The sequence below is a fragment of the Cherax quadricarinatus genome, chromosome 95, assembly GCF_038502225.1.
Source record: "Cherax quadricarinatus isolate ZL_2023a chromosome 95, ASM3850222v1, whole genome shotgun sequence".
Classification (NCBI taxonomy): Eukaryota; Metazoa; Arthropoda; class Malacostraca; order Decapoda; family Parastacidae; genus Cherax; species Cherax quadricarinatus.
Window position 1 is genome coordinate 961,636 of NC_091386.1, and position 22,279 is coordinate 983,914.

At 41.8% G+C, this 22,279-nt stretch overlaps 1 protein-coding gene across 4 annotated transcripts; it reads right to left on the minus strand.

Moving 5' to 3' along the window:
• Positions 1-1,017: 1,017 nt before the first annotated feature.
• Positions 1,018-21,721, minus strand: Xpac (DNA repair protein complementing XP-A cells homolog Xpac). 4 transcript variants are annotated; one of them, XM_070104846.1, is made up of 7 exons: positions 21,608-21,721; positions 18,218-18,786; positions 14,483-14,600; positions 10,675-10,802; positions 8,311-8,476; positions 7,662-7,779; positions 1,018-2,661 (listed from the first exon to the last, which is right to left on the minus strand). In XM_070104846.1, exons 2-7 carry the CDS (start codon positions 18,763-18,765, stop codon positions 2,510-2,512), a joined length of 1,230 nt encoding a protein of 409 aa, XP_069960947.1. In that variant the 5' UTR covers positions 18,766-18,786; positions 21,608-21,721; the 3' UTR covers positions 1,018-2,509. The 4 variants fall into 4 exon arrangements, with proteins under 4 accessions (XP_069960947.1, XP_069960946.1, XP_069960948.1 ...); XM_070104845.1 differs by having other exon boundaries at positions 21,604-21,685; XM_070104847.1 differs by lacking the exon at positions 21,608-21,721 and adding an exon at positions 21,547-21,607.
• Between the last annotated feature and the right edge of the window lie 558 nt (positions 21,722-22,279).

A 22,279-nucleotide genomic window follows, 5' to 3' on the forward strand; every position in this document is an offset into this window, starting at 1 on the left:
CTAACCTGCTGTACAGTGGGGCCCTACAGTAGCCCAGAACCTAACCTGCTGTACAGTGGGGCCCTACAGTAGCCTAGAACCTAACCTGCTGTACAGTGGGGCCCTACAGTAGCCCAGAACCTAACCTGCTGTACAGTGGGGCCCTATAGTAGCCTAGAACCTAACCTGCTGTACAGTGGGGCCCTACAGTAGCCCAGAACCTAACCTGCTGTACATTATTATTATTATTATAATCAAGGGGGAAGCGCTAAACCCGGAGGATTATACAGCGCCTGGGGGGGGGGGGGTTGTGGAAGGCATTCAGGCTTAATTCGGGGAACTGGAGCACAGATCCAATTCCCTAAATCAAGAGCCCCTCACCAACATCAAGGAACCTTCCTTGAGGGGAACCTGCTGTACAGTGGGGCCCTACAGTAGCCCAGAACCTAACCTGCTGTACAGTGGGGCCCTACAGTAGCCTAGAACCTAACCTGCTGTACAGTGGGGCCCTACAGTAGCCCAGAACCTAACCTGCTGTACAGTGGGGCCCTATAGTAGCCTAGAACCTAACCTGCTGTACAGTGGGGCCCTACAGTATCCCAGAACCTAACCTGCTGTACAGTGGGGCCCTACAGTAGCCTAGAACCTAACCTGCTGTACAGTGGGGCCCTACAGTAGCCCAGAACCTAACCTGCTGTACAGTGGGGCCCTACAGTAGCCCAGAACCTAACCTGCTGTACAGTGGGGCCCTATAGTAGCCTAGAACCTAACCTGCTGTACAGTGGGGCCCTACAGTAGCCCAGAACCTAACCTGCTGTACAGTGGGGCCCTACAGTAGCTTAGAACCTAACCTGCTGTACAGTGGGGCCCTACAGTAGCCCAGAACCTAACCTGCTGTACAGTGGGGCCCTACAGTAGCCCAGAACCTAACCTGCTGTACAGTGGGGCCCTACAGTAGCCCAGAACCTAACCTGCTGCATAATGGGGCCTTCCTGTATTCTTCAGTTCGTGTATTTTAACACTTTTTCAGGAACATAATCTGTACATTATCCGAGGGTTTAAATATATGAATCACCAGATACTTGTGAGATGATCAACAAAGAAAAAGGTACAGTAGTGTTGTATTAGGGACATAACCTTGCACTACATCTTCAACGTGGACAAAATCAGGCAACCGACTTATTATTTACTTGAAAGCTGAAATGTGTATGGGATAAAATGTAGAAACATGTGTCATAAGCTTTTTCTACATGAAAAAAAGACAGCAATAATCAAATGGCTGTCCTTGAAGGCATTTCGTGTACATTTATCAAGTAAAGAGTAGACCGTCGATGGTAAAGTGAACCTTTCCAAAACCAAATTAATGAAGATTTTTGGGTCTCTTAAATACCAATGATGCATTTATTGATTTATATTTTCTAACAACTTACAAATAGTGATGGTAAGAGATATGAATCTATAATCTATATGATAGTGAGTCTTGTCCTAAGGTACCTGGGTTACAAAATGGTAGGAGAACTACTGCAGTTTTTCCCTCTCTGGACAAAACACCTTTGGACCCTACTGTACCTAGTTGAAGTGTACGAGGAAGACAAATGCTGTGGGATGTAAAAGTTAGAGCATGTGAACACGTACAGTGTGTCATCAGGAACAGTGCTACCTGCATCATCAAGGATTCTGCCAGATAACTTATTTCACCTGACACATCCAATATAATCCATTTTCTATTTGGTGGAATGACCCCACCATCACCACAACACCACCAATAAATGTTATGCTAGAACAGATGCCTCTAGTGATTCCTTTTCCTTCTTACTAGGGGATGGATTTCACAAAAGGGGAAATATCCCCACTAATGAGACCAAACGATCATTTCATAAATAAATGTATTTGAAGTGATCGAGGTCCCAGGACCAACAGGTTTTCAATAAACTAAGGTGTATACATTTGTGTCCATTACCTCTAAAGTTGTCAGCATTTACTGCCTTCTTACTACAAGAAGGTTCTCGATAAAAAAGCACAACTTTTAAATGAGAAAGGTCTTAAGGGAGAGAAGAGAACCAAGAGAATGGTGGGTAATTAGATTTGATCCACTTAAGGAGACAATACCTCTGTTCTTTAGATTAAGAACCCAAGGAACTACCTCCTCCCCCACCTTTCTCCCCTGAAAGATCTGTAATATGGAGTAGCTTTACTGAGCTTATTGGACTTTTGTTTATTTCAAAATACAGTGGACCCCGCATAACGATCAGCTCCCAACTCGACCAATTATGTAAGTGTATTTTTGTAAGTGCTTTTGTAGGTGTATTTATGGGGGTCTGAAACGGATTAATCTAATTCACAATATCTCTTATGGGAACAAATTCGGTCTATAACGGCACCCAAACAGACTTCTGGATTGAAATAATATCGTTGTCCGGGGGTCCACTGTAAAATAAAAAATTTAATTTCTAAATAATACCATAGCGTGTGTAATACAAATTTTGTACTATTTTAAAACGAACATAAAATGCATAAGCTTCTGTTCAAATTACAGTTTATCGTATGTGTAAGAGTGACCACAGGTTGTACAAGTGCGGGAATACTCGTCTTCATCGGGAAGATAAACTTCTTCGCCATACTCGTGTTCGTGAATTTTGGTGACCCGGGTATACAAACTGCTTCGTACACTCATCCTCAACTCTGCAAGAGTAAAATACAACACTTTAACATCACAAAATTAAGAATTACCTGAATAGTCAAAATCTTTCTTTTTTTTTTAATGGAATAATACTAAATATCAAGACAGAATAAAAATAAATAAGCTCATTATTTGAGTAAATTTAAGTTTCATGACAGTCAATACAAAACCTAGCAAATTAAATCACTTAATCTATAAGGAAAAATCATTTTTATTTTATTTATTTATTTTTTTTTTTTTGGAGGGGGGGTACTCTGTGGACAAGTTTCAGATCTGGGAGTCTGGACCCTCAGAGGATTAAAAATCAAATGAGGAAAAAAAAAAACATGGAATGGGTGGGGTTTGAACCCATAGCAAGTGAGTCTTAAAACCCCAGGTCAGTGCAAAAATTACATACAGTAGGCATCATAAATATGCATGTGCATTAATAAGCTTTTTTTTTATCAGACTACATACTTGCCTGACAGTTTCAAGAAGTGCCAAGGCAACTTTTGTGAGTCCCCGGCATGGGCGTTGGTATGTGGGATTTTATTGGCGAGATTAGATCCTATGGTTGAGAAGAAGTTGTTTATCTTGTTAGCTGTATCAGTGGGATGCAGTGGTGTATTCCCATTCCCCAATATAGTTTAAATGTATTCCCTATATTCATCACTAAAGCAAGTGGTGGAAGATGGCACTTTTTGCCATACTGCCAAAACATAATGAAATGGCTAAATGATTATGATTTACCATACTTTAATGAGTGGTCTGGAAACTCAAGGGACTTAAATCCAATGAAGAACATCTGGAACCTTATTAAATGTCAGCATCGTGGCATGGATGTATTCTCTATTCTCTTGAGTGTCAGTAAGCAGGTGTGAGAGGGTACTGTCTCTTCTATATTTTACATAAGTTGGCCTTATCAGTGCCTATGGGATTCAAGGAATGCATCAAGAGGGAGGGCAATCCTACAAAATACTAGTTTAGTTGAGGAACCATACATATTTCAGTACAGGAGGGCCCAGCTTATACAGCAGGTTAGGTTCCAGGCTACTGTAGGGCCCAGCTTATACAGCAGGTTAGGTTCCAGGCTACTGTAGGGCCTAGCTTATACAGCAGGTTAGGTTTCAGGCTACTGTAGGGCCCAACTTATACAGCAGGTTAGGTTCCAGGCTACTGTAGGGCCCAGCTTATACAGCAGGTTAGGTTCCAGGATACTGTAGGGCCCAGCTTATACAGCAGGTTAGGTTCCAGGCTACTGTAGGGCCCAGCTTATACAGCAGGTTAGGTTTCAGGCTACTGTAGGGCCCAGCTTATACAGCAGGTTAGGTTTCAGGCTACTGTAGGGCCCAGCTTATACAGCAGGTTAGGTTTCAGGCTACTGTAGGGCCCAGCTTATACAGCAGGTTAGGTTCCAGGCTACTGTAGGGCCCAGCTTATACAACAGGTTAGGTTCCAGGCTACTGTAGGGCCCAGCTTATACAGCAGGTTAGGTTTCAGGCTACTGTAGGGCCCAGCTTATACAGCAGGTTAGGTTCCAGGCTACTGTATGGCCCAGCTTATACAGCAGGTTAGGTTCCAGGCTACTGTAGGGCCCAGCTTATACAGCAGGTTAGGTTCCAGGCTACTGTAGGGCCCAGCTTATACAGCAGGTTAGGTTCCAGGCTACTGTACGGGGCCCAGCTTATACAGCAGGTTAGGTTCCGGGCTACTGTAGGACCCAGCTTATACAGCAGGTTAGGTTCCAGGCTACTGTAGGGCCCAGCTTATACAGCAGGTTAGGTTCCAGGCTACTGTAGGGCCCAGCTTATACAGCAGGTTAGGTTCCAGGCTACTGTATGGGGCCCAGCTTATACAGCAGGTTAGGTTCCAGGATACTGTAGGGCCCAGCTTATACAGCAGGTTAGGTTCCAGGCTACTGTAGGGCCCAGCTTACACAGCAGGTTAAGTTCCAGGCTACTGTAGGGCCCAGCTTATACAGCAGGTTAGGTTCCAGGCTACTGTATGGGGCCCAGCTTATACAGCAGGTTAGGTTCCAGGCTACTGTATGGGGCCCAGCTTATACAGCAGGTTAGGTTCCAGGCTACTGTAGGGCCCAGCTTATACAGCAAGTTAGGTTCCAGGCTACTGTAGGGCCCAGCTTATACAGCAGGTTAGGTTCCAGGCTACTGTAGGGCCCAGCTTATACAGCAGGTTAGGTTCCAGGCTACTGTAGGGCCCAGCTTATACAGCAGGTTAGGTTCCAGGCTACTGTAGGGCCCAGCTTATACAGCAGGTTAGGTTCCAGGCTACTGTAGGGCCCAGCTTATACAGCAGGTTAGGTTCCAGGCTACTGTAGGGCCCAGCTTACACAGCAGGTTAGGTTCCAGGCTACTGTAGGGCCCAGCTTATACAGCAGGTTAGGTTCCAGGCTACTGTAGGGCCCAGCTTATACAGCAGGTTAGGTTCCAGGCTACTGTAGGGCCCAGCTTACACAGCAGGTTAGGTTCCAGGCTACTGTAGGGCCCAGCTTATACAGCAGGTTAGGTTCCAGGCTACTGTAGGGCCCAGCTTATACAGCAGGTTAGGTTCCAGGCTACTGTAGGGCCCAGCTTACACAGCAGGTTAGGTTCCAGGCTACTGTAGGGCCCAGCTTATACAGCAGATTAGGTTCCAGGCTACTGTACAGGGCCCAGCTTATCCAGCAGGTTAGGTTCCAGGCTACTGTAGGGCCCAGCTTATACAGCAGGTTAGGTTCCAGGCTACTGTAGGGCCCAGCTTATACAGCAGGTTAGGTTCCAGGCTACTGTAGGGCCCAGCTTATACAGCAGGTTAGGTTCCAGGCTACTGTACAGGGCCCAGCTTATCCAGCAGGTTAGGTTCCAGGCTACTGTAAGGCCCAGCTTATACAGCAGGTTAGGTTCCAGGCTACTGTAGGGCCCAGCTTATACAGCAGGTTAGGTTCCAGGCTACTGTAGGGCCCAGCTTATCCAGCAGGTTAGGTTCCAGGCTACTGTAGGGCCCAGCTTATACAGCAGGTTAGGTTCCAGGCTACTGTAGGGCCCAGCTTATACAGCAGGTTAAGTTCCAGGCTACTGTAGGGCCCAGCTTATACAGCAGGTTAGGTTCCAGGCTACTGTAGGGCCCAGCTTATACAGCAGGTTAGGTTCCAGGCTACTGTACAGGGCCCAGCTTATACAGCAGGTTAGGTTCCAGGCTACTGTACAGGGCCCAGCTTATACAGCAGGTTAGGTTCCAGGCTACTGTAGGGCCTAGCTTATACAGCAGGTTAGGTTCCAGGCTACTGTAGGGCCCAGCTTATACAGCAGGTTAGGTTCCAGGCTACTGTAGGGCCCAGCTTATACAGCAGGTTAGGTTCCAGGCTACTGTAGGGCCCAGCTTATACAGCAGGTTAGGTTCCAGGCTACTGTAGGGCCTAGCTTATACAGCAGGTTAGGTTCCAGGCTACTGTAGGGCCCAGCTTATACAGCAGGTTAGGTTCCAGGCTACTGTATGGCCCAGCTTATACAGCAGGTTAGGTTCCAGGCTACTGTAGGGCCCAGCTTATACAGCAGGTTAAGTTCCAGGCTACTGTAGGGCCCAGCTTATACAGCAGGTTAAGTTCCAGGCTACTGTAGGGCCCAGCTTATACAGCAGGTTAAGTTCCAGGCTACTGTAGGGCCCAGCTTATACAGCAGGTTAAGTTCCAGGCTACTGTAGGGCCCAGCTTATACAGCAGGTTAAGTTCCAGGCTACTGTAGGGCCCAGCTTATACAGCAGGTTAAGTTCCAGGCTACTGTAGGGCCCAGCTTATACAGCAGGTTAAGTTCCAGGCTACTGTAGGGCCCAGCTTATACAGCAGGTTAAGTTCCAGGCTACTGTAGGGCCCAGCTTATACAGCAGGTTAAGTTCCAGGCTACTGTAGGGCCCAGCTTATACAGCAGGTTAAGTTCCAGGCTACTGTAGGGCCCAGCTTATACAGCAGGTTAAGTTCCAGACTTCTGCTGCAAAGCAAAAATTGCTGTAAAGTGAAACAGCCTTTTTTTTCTCTTTTAAATGCATATAAAAGCCTGATAACATGTTAACACTATCATAAACAAGTGAGCAACAGAGCTAGGTCTAAAAATACATATACAGTACACACGTTACTTACATTAAAATATTTTTGTCCTTAGCTTCTAGTGCGTGATGAATATATTTATTGTAGGAAGTTTGAATAAATGAAGAATGGGTATAACTGTAAACCACTGCATTAGTGAAATGCCATAAAGCAGAGTGCTGTAAAGTGGGGGCTGCCTGTACTGTATTTCTAAAACTATGGTTTACAGCAAGAGGTCTTTCTCTCTGTGATCTGTTCATGAGAGTGTATATGCACCTACCATCCGACTTACGACCTGCTCGACTTACGACCACTCAACTTATGACCGTGTTTTTTATGCCAAATTTCTGGGAAATAAACAACTATTTGTGTTGTACACAGTGTTTATCCTAAACCTTACAGTAAAAAATACAGTAGTAACAGCATAAAAAGTAAAGTAAAACCTGAAATACCAAAATAAAACAATAAAATAAAGTCATTACAAAAATGTTTTGTTGATATTCAGTAGTAAAGTTCGACTTACGACCATTTCAACTTACGACCGGTTTCTCGGAACCGAACTCGGTCGTAAGTCGGATGGTAGGTGTATATGAAGTCTACTGTACATCATAGGAGAGATCCCAGACATGAGATTAACTTTGTCATCTTTTCCTGTATGGTCTACACAGAATACAGTAACTGCATTTCTTTTCTTTTTTTCAACAAACTGGCCATATCCCACTGAGGCAGGGTGACCTAAAAAGAAAAAACAAATGTTTTTCTTTTTAAATTTAGTAATTTATACAGGAGAAGGGGTTACTAGCCCCTTGCTACCGGCATTTTAGTCCCCTCGTACTACAAGCATAGTTTACGAAGGAAGAAAGTAACTGTACATATATCCTTTAAATATCAACCTTAAAAATCATATAAAGGACAACTAATCAGCTGAAATTTGCAATAATTTACCTTTCATCTTCTTATTGTATCTCTTCTGTTTATTTGCTTCTTTCTGATGATCCTTTTTCTCCAAGGCTTCTTCTAGTGCTTCCTCAGATCCCCACACCTCAAGCGCTCGCTTTTCGACCTGTGAATAATAATTACAGATCACATTCACCGTTCTAAAACCTCTGAAGCATTCCAATACTGCTGTCAAGAAAGAAGAAAAAGCCACAATACCTTTCGTCACTTAACAACGGACTTCTGTTCCTAAGACCACATTGGTAAATGAATTTGTCGCTAAGTGAGGAGCATACTACAATGGTAATGGGTTTGTGTAAACCATCTTTAATATTGTTTTAATGTCACCTTTGCACCATTTATAACATTTACTAAATGTAAAAAGAAAAAAGAAAGTTTTTATTTTTAGGTCGCCCTGCCTTGGTGGGAGACAGCCAGTTCACTGAAAAATACAGTGGACCCCCGCTTTACGATCACCTCCCAATGTGACCAATTATGTAAGTGTGTTTACACGTGTATGTTTGGGGGTCTGAAATGGACTAATCTAATTCACAATATTCCTTATGGGAACAAATTCATTCAGTAATGGCACCTGAACATACTTCTGGAATGAAATAATATCATAATAAGATGGATATGAAACCTCATAGATGCTCACCTGAAGTTTCAGATACAGCTTCATGTCACCCCATCGAGAATTATGGGGATTTTTCCTCACAATAAACTTCAGTGGTGGTTTTCGCTTTTCAAAATCCACATCCTTGAGTAGGTACTCGTTTCTGGCATCAGTCTTGGTGATCAGACAATGCTTGTCATCTTTATCTCTGAAAATATGGCACCAATTAATGCCTTACTTAACATTTCTTTAAAAATGATCTTAGTGTATGCAAAACAGGAAGCCACCAGGATTATCACAATCTTAAATTCCTTTATTTAAAATGTCTAAATGCACTAAATATTGATGATGTACACACTACTGTTTGCTCCACATGTTTCAAAACACTAATGTAAAGCTGATGGTGACCTAAGATGAGTCCTGTAAAACACACGAGCATCACACTTTAAACAAATACGTACAGGAGAGCCCTGGATATACAGCACCTCTTTCTGGTGTTCCACATTTTTGTTGGCTTTCAATTAAGCCATTTTTCATTATGTTCGGTGCTTTTTACCACTTTCTGCCATTTTCACATAACAGTGCATAAGAAAAGGGTGACCAGCGCTGTATTTTAAGGTAAGTATTGTATGTATCATGTACAGTGGACCCCCGGTTTACGATATTATTTCATTCCAGAAGTATGTTCAGGTGCCAGTACTGACCGAATTTGTTCCCATAAGGAATATTGTGAATTAGATTAGTCCATTTCAGACCCCCAAACATACACACACAAACGCACTTACATAAATACACTTACATAATTGGTCGCATTGGGAGCTGATTGTAAACCGGGGGTCCACTGTATATATTTTTACATTTTTATTTGTTTTTTATCCCTAGTTGTACTGAGCACTTAATATATGATAGTGTAAACACGTTATTAGACGTTTTAGATGTATTCAATTATGAAAAATCTGCTCTTTCCCACCCAGTGGTAATTTTCATTCAACGTACCTTTTTTTTTTTTTTTTTTAACAAGTCGGCCGTCTCCCACCGAGGCAGGGTGACCCAAAACAGAAAGAAAATCCCCAAAAAGAAAATACTTTCATCATCATTCAATGTACCTGTACCTCTTTATATTCCTCAAGTTTGCTTGACCCACTACAGAAACTCAGTAACAATAAGACAGCCAAAAATATGGAATAGCTTGCCAGATGAATTCAAAAACTGTAACATGATAACTTCAAACACTTAAAAAAAAAATTTGGATAGTTTCCTTAAACAATTCCTAATGTACAGTAGCTCCTTAAATTGCCATTAAACTTTTACTTCTAAGTTTTAAATTACACCCTTTTTCTCAATTTTTTTTTAAATGTTTAATATCTACATTCATTATGACATCCTTTCTTCCTTATCTGTTTTTTTAATTCTCTTGAAGTTAAATTTTATTTACAAATTAATTTTAATTTACTTGGTACTGTTTCACTACATATTCCTTTTTTTATTAACATTTGTATTACAATTATATGTAATTTTATATACTTGATGTGTGTTACACATATACACACTTTTTAATCACATATGCTCTCTCCCACCATCATTTACTCACTAAGTGTTTTGAAAAAATTTCTTGGATATCACAATTAAAATAATACAGTCGACCCCTGCATAATGATCACCTTCGAATGCGACCAATTATGTAAGTGTATTTATGTAAGTGCGTTTGTACGTGTATGTTTGGGGGTCTGAAATGGACTAATCTACTTCACAATATTCCTTATGGGAACAAATTCGGTCAGTACTGGCACCTGAACATACTTCTGGAGTGAAAAAATATCGTTAACCGGGGGTCCACTGTATACTGAAGTGCGTCATCCCCACACCACCGTCAGAGTGCAGACACTGTTCTTCCCACCTCTAAAACTCAAGTCCAGTTAACCGGCTTCCCTGAATACTTTCATTAATGTTACTTGGTTCATAATTAAAGTGTGGAGTGGGGCTAAAAATATTTTTTTAACACATCAGTCGTTTCCCACTGAAGTAGCATGACCCAAAAGAGAAGAAACACTTTCACCATCACTCATTCCATCACTGTCTTACCAGAGGCAAGATATTATCAAAGAAACTACTATGAAGGCTACAGTATACCTGGAGAGGGTTTCGGGGGTCAATTCCCCCACGGCTCGGTCTGAGACCAGGCCTAGTAGTGGTGAATCAAGGTCTGATCAACCAGGCTGTTACTGCTGGCCGCACACAAACTGACGTACAAACCACAGCCCGGCTGGTCAGGTACTGACTTTATGTAGCTGTCCAGTGCCTTCTTGAAGACAGCCAGGGGTCTATACAGTAATGCCACATAAATAACAGAAGGAAGTCCGTTTGATACTGTACCTGACTAATTCTTGCTGTAGCTGATATTCTTACCTACATTGGTCACATGTTGGATGATCAAAGTTTTTAAAGAGAAACGAGCTATCAAATGGGTGATCACAATCCAGGCAGTGTGGACGGTCCTCCTCAAACAAGGGAGCTGGGTCAGTCACCAGCTTCATCTGCAACGAGACACTTTTGTTTGCCACGATATTTACCAATTTTTTAACACACTGGCCATCTCCCACTAAAGAAGGGTGGCCCAAAAAGAGGAAACACTCATGTCTTTAGTCAAGCTGTCTTGCCAGCTACTGGATGAATCACAACTCAAATAACCCTCACTCACACTCACACATTGAGGTCTGGGGTTCAATCCCTGGTACGGGTGGAAACATTAGGATGTGTTTCCTTAAGACACCTGCTGTCACTGTTCACCTAGTAGTAAGTAGGTACCTGGGTGTTAGCCGACTCGTGTAGATCACATACTGGAGGACAAAATTAATCTAAGTTGTGGGAAATGCTCTGCATAACCAGGGGCTTTCTATACAGTATGTCACTGATGTCAGCTATGGTCTGTATAAGTTGTATCATGTGCTTGTAGAAATAAAGATTATTATTATTATTATTATTATTTTATTTTTATTATTTTTATTATCACACTGGCCGATTCCCACCAAGGCAGGGTGGCCCGAAAAAGAAAAACTTTCACCATCATTCACTCCATCACTGTCTTGCCAGAAGGGTGCTTTACACTACAGTTTTTAAACTGCAACATTAACACTTTATTATTACTATTATTATTATTACTATTATTATTATTATTATTATTATTACTATTCTTCTTTCTTTCAACACACCGGCCGTATCCCACCGAGGCGGGGTGGCCCAAAAGGAAAAACGAAAGTTTCTCCTTTTACATTTAGTAATATATACAGGAGAAGAGGTTACTAGCCCCTTGCTCCCGGCATTTTAGTTGCCTCTTACAACACGCATGGCTTACGGAGGAAGAATTCTGTTCCACTTCCCCATGGAGATAAGAGGAAATAAACAAGAATAAGAACTAGAAAGAAAATAGAAGAAAACCCAGAGGGGTGTGTATATATGTGCTTGTACATGTATGTGTAGTGTGACCTAAGTGTAAGTAGAAGTAGCAAGACGTACCTGAAATCTTGCATGTTCATGAGACAGAAAAAAGGACACCAGCAATCCTACCATCATGTAAAACAATTACAGGCTTTCGTTTTACACTCACTTGGCAGGACGGTAGTACCTCCCTGGGCGGTTGCTGTCTACCAACCTACTACCTATATTATTACTATTATTAGCAATTTTATTATTATCATCCCCACACCTCTTTCATAGAGCAGGCGCTGTGCTGTCAACTTCCAGGCTAATTAGTTTTTCTCTGAATCCATTCATAAAGGATACTTTATGAAGTGGGCTTTATGGCATGACATGCCATAAAACCCACTTCATAAAGTATGGCATGTCATGCCATAAAACCCACTTGTTTCCACTCATTCCAATCTAACATGCTCACACAAGCCTGCTGATGTTCAAGCCAAAACCTCCTTATTGGTATGAACCACAAATATAAGTATTTATGAAGATAAGAAAAAAATAAGTCGTGCATATGATGGAAATCATTGATACGTTGAGAGGTAAGGTATAAAATTTCACATTTGTAAAACAGACGGTTAAATTTTTGGCATGAGATGTGCTGCTGAAGTCCGAGGCTACAGTTGCTGATTCACCTTACAGCCTGGTCACTGACCAGGCCTCCTAAACTCGAAAAGAAATATTACAGCCATAATAGCCATCGTTAGAGTGTGATCAATGTAACATTTATGAAGGGATTCAGGGAATTTGGTTAGCCATACACAAATAACCCGCACATAAAAGAGAGAAGCTTACGACGACGTTTCGGTCCGACTTGGACCATTGACTTTGTCAATGGTCCAAGTCAGACCAAAACATCGTCGTAAGCTTCTCTCTTTTATGTGCGGGTTATTTGTGTATCGTTCCAGTCACGGTATTGTGCCTTTTTGTTATTTATATAATTGGTTAGCCATACTTGAGTCATGGAGGTGGAAAGTACAGTGCCTGTGCTCTGAAGGAGCAGTGGAGATATGTTGCAGTTTTTGACCTGTGGTATTGATAGAGTGAGTGATAGTGTGAAAGTGTTTCTTCTTTTTTGGATCACCTCGCCTTGGTGGGAAACGGCCAATGTGGTAAGAAAAAAAATAACTATTAGCAACCACACAGGTAAAGTATATACGCAGTTAATGCAATTATAAATTTGTAAGATTTGTCTTTTATCTACTATGTTCATGAGACAGAAAGAAAACTTCTGCTGGATAAAAGATTTTATTTCTTGCAAGGTTACAATATGTACAGTGGACCCCCGGTTAACGATATTTTTTCACTCCAGAAGTATGTTCAGGTGCCAGTACTGACCGAATTTGTTCCCATAAGAAATATTGTGAAGTAGATTAGTCCATTTCAGACCCCCAAACATACACGTACAAACGCACTTACATAAATACACTTACATAATTGGTCACATTCGGAGGTAATCGTTATGCGGGGGTCCACTGTATTTACAATTTTGATTAGTTAAGTACAAAGAAAGGCACTATCATGCTGGGGAATTTCTGGAGTACAAAGCATTTACCAGGCTTCTGTCCCGGTGGCCTGGTGGTTAAAGCTCTCGCTTCACACACGGAGGGCCCGGGTTCGATTCCCGGCGGGTGGAAACATTTCGACACGTTTCCTTACACCTGTTGTCCTGTTCACCTAGCAGCAAATAGGTACCTGGGTGTTAGTCGACTGGTGTGGGTCACATCCTGGGGGACAAGATTGAGGACCCCAATGGAAATAAGTTAGACAGTCCTCGATGACGCACTGACTTTCTTGGGTTATCCTGGGTGGCTAACCCTCCGGGGTTAAAAATCCGAACGAAATCTTATCTTATCTTTCTTGTGGTCGCACAGTAGTACCTTGTAATAATGTTGGTAGAATTACCGACAATATGTAAAGTAAAAGGACACAAGTGCAACTAATGTGACATTAGTTGCCACAATAGAATGTCACATTAGTTGCACTTGTGTCCTTTTACTTTACACAGTAGTACCTTCCTGAATGGTTCTTCTCTATCATCCTAAGGATACAACACCTGTTTTTCCTTGCTCGTGTTGACAGCTTAAAACATATCCTCCTTGTTTGCATGTATGGGTAAGTTTTGCATTTTTCCAAAAATAATACAGTGGACCCCCGCTTAACGATCACCTCCCAATGCGACCAATTTTGTAAGTGTATTTACATAAGTGCGTTTGTACATGTATGTTTGGGGGTCTGAAATGGACTAATCTACTTCACAATATTCCTTATGGGAACCAATTCCGTCAATACTGGCACCTGAACATTCTTCCGGAATGAAAAAATATCGTTAACCGGGGTCCACTGTACATGGGCAGTGATAAACTGAAATTCTGTCCTGGAGATGGGAAGTACAGTGCCTGCACTCTGAAGGAGGGGTGTTAATGTTGCAGTTTAAAAACTGTAGTGTGAAGCACCCTCCTGGCAAGACAGTGATGGAGTGAATGATGGTGAAAGTTTTTCTTTTTCGGGCCACCCTGCCTTGGTGGGAATTGGCCAGTGTGATAATAAAAAATAAAAAAAAAAAAATACTCACCTCAATGGAAATAAGTCACTTGACTCTTTTTTGGGTTATCCTTGAGAGTGACTTACACTATGTATGATAACTATACTTAATTTATTTACTTACACTAACATGTTAAAATGTCTTTTGAAAAAATAAGGGTTATAAGAATTTACACATAAAATAAACAAAATTACTCACAGCTGTCAACATGTCATCATTGGAGATACCGTCAGTCTCCTCAATGAAAAAGCCGCCTCCAGTGTCAATTAACTTGGTGTTATTTATTCTGATCACCTTTTCACTATCTTTCTTCTTCCTGTAAAGTAACAGAACTGTTAAATATTCTGATTTCTAACTTCTTGGGAAAGCCCTAACCCACAGAGTGTCATACAGCACCTGGGACAAGGGAGATAATCAGGCTTAATCCAAGAGAAGGATATACCTCCAATTTCTTATATCAAGGCAATTCACTGGCATCAAGGCACTTTCCTAAAGGGAATTTACTGCAAAATCTGGAAAACTTAAAAGCTCAAATAATCTCAAATCGTGTGACTTATAGCCTAACTACCATCTCTTAAAAGTATGGTGTAACACTCGTATCTCATTAATAGTGTTATTATTAATATTTTTAACACTTTGGCCATTTCTCACCAAGGCAGGGTGACCCAAAAAGAAAGAAAAACCCCAAAACAAAGAAAAAATCTTACACCTGTTGTCCTGTTCACCTAGCAGCAAACAGGTACCTGGGTGTTAGTCGACTGGTGTGGGTCGCATCCTGGGGGACAAGATTGAGGACCCCAATGGAAATAAGTCAAGACAGTCCTCGATGATGCACTGACTTTCTTGGGTTATCCTGGGTGGCTAACCCTCCAGGGTTAAAAATCTGAACAAAATCTTATCTTACAGCCAATTTCCCAAACCCCTCCTTCACAGTGCAGACACTGTACTTCCCACCTCAAGGACTCAAATCCGGCTAACTGGTTTCCCTGAATTCCTTCATAAAATATTATTATTACTATTATAGTTAATGCCTAGGTACCTACTTACTGCTAGGGAAACAGGGCAACAGGTGTAAGGAAACAGTCTCCATGCAATGTGTATGAGGCCTACAGCAGCTGAGCTAAGGTCAATGAGGCTGTATGATATTAGCCTATGTTAGGTCCTTAATTGATTATGCTGCTCCCATGTTGATATTAGCTAGAGAAAGTTCTCTCCGACCCTTGGAGTTAATGTAAAATGAAGCTCTCAGGATTATTCTTGGTTGTCCCAGATCTACAAAAGTTCTTAACATGAGGAAGGAGCTTGGTATTTCTAGTATCAGTGATAGGATTGTTGAAATTAACACTGTACTCGGTATTAGAATGTTAAGAAATGAACCAGATACTGTCACAATGAACCTTACTGTCTAGAAGTAAATACACAGATCTAAATGGATTGTGAAAATGTGCAATTGCATTAAGTTTTATAACCTGCATGAACTGTATCACTGTAGGCAACAAGAGCATTTCACCCCTCCATAGAAGATGTGTTCATTTAATATCACATACCTGCAAGTCCCTCCCAAGAAGCTCATTGCTAGTAATCCCTTCCTTAAATCACTTGCTAAAGCAACTGCTCAAGAAGAAATTTCTCACCTAGCTGGTAGTAATAAGTTATCACAAGTTATATACATTGATGGATCTAAACAGGAGTCTTCTGGCAGGGCTGCATCTGCTCTTGTTGCCACCTCCCTAGTTAAGAACCATAATAAATTTGTTGAGTTAGGCATAAGAATTAACAACTGGGCATCTACACTGCAAACTGAATTGTTTGCAATCCTAATGGCGCTAAAGCTAACCTATGACACTGAGCTTGACTCTATCATTACTGATTCTATGTCATCATTGAAGGCTCTTGACTCATATAATGACTCCAACAACATGGTCATTGGAGAAGCCAGGTATAGACACTCAAAAATCAGGGACAAAGGAATTAATGTACAATTGCTATGGATGCCATCACACATTGGATTACTCCTTCATGATAAAGTTGATATGTTAGCCAAGAAGAGTACCCAGAAGGAGAATGTAGAATATAACTTTGGTATAACTGTGTCTAGCATTAGGAATAATATTAGGAGAGAAGTAAATAATGAAAATGATTGTTATAGGAATGCAGTTAGAAGCCTGAGTAGATCTATAACCCACTATGATAACATGAATGTAGATAAGTATGTTTATGGAGCAACTTGCAATGTGAACACTGACTGATGTTGTAGTGGCCCGACTTAGTCTTGGTTACAAGTACTGACTGATGTTGTAGTGGCCAGGCTTAGGCTTGGTTACAAGTACTGACTGATGTTGTAGTGGCCAGACTTAGGCTTGGTTACAAGTACTGACTGATGTTGTAGTGGCCAGGCTTAGGCTTGGTTACAAGTACTGACTGATGTTGTAGTGGCCAGGCTTAGGCTTGGTTACAAGTACTGACTGATGTTGTAGTGGCCAGGCTTAGGCTTGGTTACAAGTACTGACTGATGTTGTAGTGGCCAGGCTTAGGCTTGGTTACAAGTACTGACTGATGTTGTAGTGGCCAGACTTAGGCTTGGTTACAAGTACTGACTGATGTTGTAGTGGCCAGGCTTAGGCTTGGTTACAAGTACTTCTGGCAGTTTGGGAGACACACAGATGATCAAACTAAATGTAAATTATGTGATCAGACATATGGTCACTGTCTTGAACACTATGTGCTTAACTGCCACTTATTGAGGAATACAGAGACAGACAGTATAATAACCTATGTGACATGTCAAGATATCTTATTATTGAAAATAAGATACCAGATATACCAAGCAAATTTCCTAAATTTGCCTGTAACAGATAATTGAACTATAGATCTTTCTTTCAACACACCGGCCATATCCCACCGAGGCGGGGTGGCCCAAAAGGAAAAACGAAAGTTTCTCCTTTTACATTTAGTAATATATACAGGAGAAGGGGTTACTAGCCCCTTGCTACCGGCATTTTAGTCACCTCTTACAACACGCATGGCTTACGGAGGAAGAATTCTGTTCCACTTCCCCATGGAGATAAGAGGAAATAAACAAGAACAAGAACTAGTAAGAAAACCCAGAGGGGTGTGTGTATATATATACTATATGCTTGTACATGTATGTGTAGTGTGACCTATGTGTAAGAAGTAGTAGTAAGACATACCTGAAATCTTGCAATTTATGAGACAGAAAAAAGGACACCAGCAATCCTACCATCATGTAAAACAATTACAGGCTTTCGTTTTACACTCACTTGGCAGGACGGTAGTACCTCCCTGGGTGGTTGCTGTCTACCAACCTACTACCTAGGTGAACTATAGATGTGAAGATATAAATCCATATGTATTCCTGTTAACCAATTTTGGGGCCTATTTCCTAGGCCTTTTGTGTATCCATATGCTCTTGCTCTACCATCCACAGGATGGATATGGGGTGCACAATAAACTAGTCACTACAGTGGCAAAATCTAAAAATCTCTGTCATAGTATACAATAAAAGAAGTTGATGAAAAAGACAAGAGTTCTTTGCATCTTATTCATCATTCGATCATCAACAATAAATCCCATGTAATAAGAAGCTTCAATAAACCTTGTGAACTACAGATCACATACAGTGAATGTAATGTACATAGATAATTACCAATAGAAATGAGACATAGCATAAAATGAAGGTAATCTGTACTGGTTAGTGAAGCCCTGGGAAAAAACCTGTTTTAATTTTGCTACTTATTATTGTACAGTCATGATGAGCACTAAATCCCATGGGAGTTATAAAGCACCTGGGAATACGAGGAAATATGATTCGATCTGAGGACAGGGAAGGTAGATCTAATTCTTTGCATCAAGAACCCTTCATTAGTTTCAAGAGGTTCTTATTTAAAGAATAACTTAAGACAATTTTCTTACTCTTCATGGACATATGGATTTCTTCTGTTTAACTTCTCCCGCCTTATTAAAAGAGCTTGCTGTCTCTTTTGCTCTATTAAGGCACGTTGTGCTGCAGTTAGTGACACTTTTTCATTTGTCTTTTTCTCCAATTCAACGTCGTTTTCTGTCTTGTTGGATTCGCTTTCTTCAATAGTACTTGAACAATGAGCCTCTGGTGCAGCGTCAAGCGATGAACTCTGTATTATTCTCTCCGAGGAATGCTTCTCGGCAGAACCGTAGATTTTCTCCCTAGATGGCTTTGTCTTCGACTTTTTTCTGTCATCGCAAGGCATATCTTCGTCCTTTTCTGTCTTGTTGGATTCGCTTTCTTTAATAGTATTTGAACAATGAGCCTCTGGTGCAGCGTCAAGCGATGAACTCTGTATTATTCTCTCCGAGGAATGCTTCTCGGCAGAATCGTAGATTTTCTCCCTAGATGGCTTTGTCTTCGACTTTTTTTTGTCATCGCAAGGCATATCTTCTTCATCTGAATTATCAAATATACTTCTTTTCTGTTGGGCTGCCATTACTGATATATTACGCCGTCTCTGAAATGTATTAGAGTATTGCAATGAAAAATATTACAGTATTTCAATATATTTAACTACAGTACATTATAATTCCTCAATAAAATAAAGTAAAAGTCAGAACCTCGACCTGTCGATTATTAGTTATAATATCTTAATTAATGCAAATAAAACTACAGTGGACCCCCGCATAACGATTACCTCCGAATGCGACCAATTATGTAAGTGTATTTATGTAAGTGCGTTTGTACGTGTATGTTTGGGGGTCTGAAATGGACTAATCTACTTCACAATATTCCTTATGGGAACAAATTCGGTCAGTACTGGCACCTGAACATACTTCTGGAATGAAATAATATCGTTAACCGGGGGTCCACTGTACAATGTAACAATTACATTGTGTAAATAAATTTACCAGAAGGTAATCTGTACAGAGAGTAATCAGTGGATTTAATTAAATCCTTATGAGGCATCATAGGGATATTCTGGTCACAAAATATTCTGTATCCGTAGTGGCTATTATATAATTTGTAATGAAATATAAATATTTTATATAATATAATATACAACTTATATATAACTTATAATGGGTTATCCTGGGAGGTTAACTCTCCAGGGTTAAAAATCTGAATGAAATCTTACATATATATTCTATAGATATACAGATATATAACTTACCTTAATAAAGAAATAAGATGTGTTCGGATTTTTACCCACGGAGGGTTACCAAGCCAGGATAACCCAGGGAAGGGTTACCAAGCCAGGATAACCCAGGGAAGGGTTACCAAGCCAGGATAACCCAGGGAAGGGTTACCAAGCCAGGATAACCCAGGGAAAGGTTACCAAGCCAGGATAACCCAGGGAAGGGTTACCAACCCAGGATAACCCAGGGAAGGGTTACCAAGCCAGGATAACCCAGGGAAGGGTTACCAAGCCAGGATAACCCAGGGAAGGGTTACCAACCTAGGATAACCCAGGGAAGGGTTACCAACCCAGGATAACCCAGGGAAGGGTTACCAACCCAGGATAACACAGGGAAGGGTTACCAACCCAGGATAACCCAGGGAAGGGTTACCAACCCAGGATAACCCAGGGAAGGGTTACCAAGCCAGGATAACCCAGGGAAGGGTTACCAAGCCAGGATAACCCAGGGAAGGGTTACCAAGCCAGGATAACCCAGGGAAGGGTTACCAAGCCAGGATAACCCAGGGAAGGGATACCAAGCCAGGATAACCCAGGGAAGGGTTACCAAGCCAGGATAACCCAGGAAAGGGTTACCAAGCCAGGATAATCCAGGGAAGGGTTACCAACCCAGGATAACCCAGGGAAGGGTTACCAACCCAGGATAACCCAGGGAAGGGTTACCAACCCAGGATAACACAGGGAAGGGTTACCAACCCAGGATAACCCAGGGAAGGGTTACCAACCCAGGATAACCCAGGGAAGGGTTACCAACCCAGGATAACCCAGGGAAGGGTTACCAACCCAGGATAACCCAGGGAAGGGTTACCAACCCAGGATAACCCAGGAAAGGGTTACCAACCCAGGATAACCCAGGGAAGGGTTACCAACCCAGGATAACCCAGGGAAGGGTTACCAACCCAGGATAACCCAGGAAAGGGTTACCAACCCAGGATAACCCAGGGAAGGGTTACCAACCCAGGATAACCCAGGGATTCTGTCTTATTTCCATTGTGGTTCTTCAATTTTGTCCCCCAGGATGCCACCCACACCAATCCACTAACACCTAGGTACCTACTTACTGTTAGGTGAACACTGACAGCAGGTGTAAGGTAACTAACACCCAGGTACCTACTTACTGCTAGGTGAACACTGACAGCAGGTGTAAGGTAACTAACACCCAGGTACCTACTTACTGCTAGGTAAGTGACAGCAGGTGTAAGGTAACTAACACCCAGGTACCTACTTACTACTAGGTGAACAGTGACTGCAGCTGTAAGGTAACTAACACCCAGGTACCTACTTACCGCTAGGTGAACACTGACAGCAGGTGTAAGGTAACTAACACCCAGGTACCTACTTACTGCTAGGTGAACACTGACAGCAGGTGTAAGGTAACTAACACCCAGGTACCTACTTACTGCTAGGTGAACACTGACAGCAGGTGTAAGGTAACTAACACCCAGGTACCTACTTACTGCTAGGTGAACAGTAATAGCAGGTGTAAGGTAACTAACATCCAGGTACCTACTTACTAAAGGTGAACACTAACAGCAGGTGTAAGGTAACTAACACCCAGGTACCTACTTACTGCTAGGTGAACACTAACAGCAGGTGTAAGGCAACTAACACCCAGGTACCTACTTACTGCTAGGTGAACCGTAATAGCAGGTGTAAGGTAACTAACACCCAGGTACCTACTTACTGCTAGGTGAACACTGACAGCAGGTGTAAGGTAACTAACACCCAGGTACCTACTTACTGCTAGGTGAACACTGACAGCAGGTGTAAGGTAACTAACACCCAGGTACCTACTTACTGCTAGGTGAACATTGACAGCAGGTGTAAGGTAACTAACACCCAGGTACCTACTTACTGCTGGGTGAACACTGACAGCAGGTGTAAGGTAACTAACACCCAGGTACCTACTTACTGCTAAGTGAACAAGGACAGCAGGTGTAAGGTAACTAACACCCAGGTACCTACTTACTGCTAGGTGAACACTGACAGCAGGTGTAAGGTAACTAACACCCAGGTACCTACTTACTGCTAGGTGAACACTGACAGCAGGTGTAAGGTAACTAACACCCAGGTACCTACTTACTGCTAGGTGAACAAGGACAGCAGGTGTAAGGTAACTAACACCCAGGTACCTACTTACTGCTAGGTGAACAAGGACAGCAGGTACGTGTTATGTTGGGTTTAGGGGCACTGACACCTTTGTTGTTTTAAAATAATCTGTCCTCATGTAGAGTACTAGTGGTACAATAATCTGTCCTTCATGTAGAGTACTAGTGGTACAATAATCTGGCCTTCATGTGCAGTACTAGTGGTACAATAATCTGGCCTCATGTAGAGTACTAGTGGTACAATAATCTGGCCTCATGTACAGTACTAGTGGTACAATAATCTGTCCTTCATGTGCAGTACTAGTGGTACAATAATCTGTCCTCATGTAGAGTACTAGTGGTACAATATTCTGGCTTTCATGTAGAGTACTAGTGGTACAATAATCTGGCCTCATGTACAGTACTAGTGGTACAATAATCTGGCCTCATGTAGAGTACTAGTGGTACAATAATCTGTCCTTCATGTGCAGTACTAGTGGTACAATAACCTGTCCTCATGTAGAGTACTAGTGGTACAATAATCTGTCCTTCATGTAGAGTACTAGTGGTACAATAATCTGTCCTTCATGTAGAGTACTAGTGGTACAATAATCTGTCCTTCATGTAGAGTACTAGTGGTACAATAATCTGGCCTTCATGTAGAGTACTAGTGGTACAATAATCTGTCCTTCATGTGCAGTACTAGTGGTACAATAATCTGGCCT

What these genes read in the sequence shown, in the direction of transcription:
- Xpac (XM_070104846.1), bottom strand. Translation starts at nt 18,765, where the DNA reads ATGGCAGCCCAACAGAAAAGAAGTATATTTGATAATTCAGATGAAGAA. An exon ending in AATCCATATGTCCATGAAGA is followed by an intron (nt 14,601 to 18,217) that starts GTAAGAAAATTG and finishes GTTACTTTACAG; the next exon opens with GAAGAAGAAAGATAGTGAAA. An exon ending in ATGATGACATGTTGACAGCT is followed by an intron (nt 10,803 to 14,482) that starts GTGAGTAATTTT and finishes GTCTCGTTGCAG; the next exon opens with ATGAAGCTGGTGACTGACCC.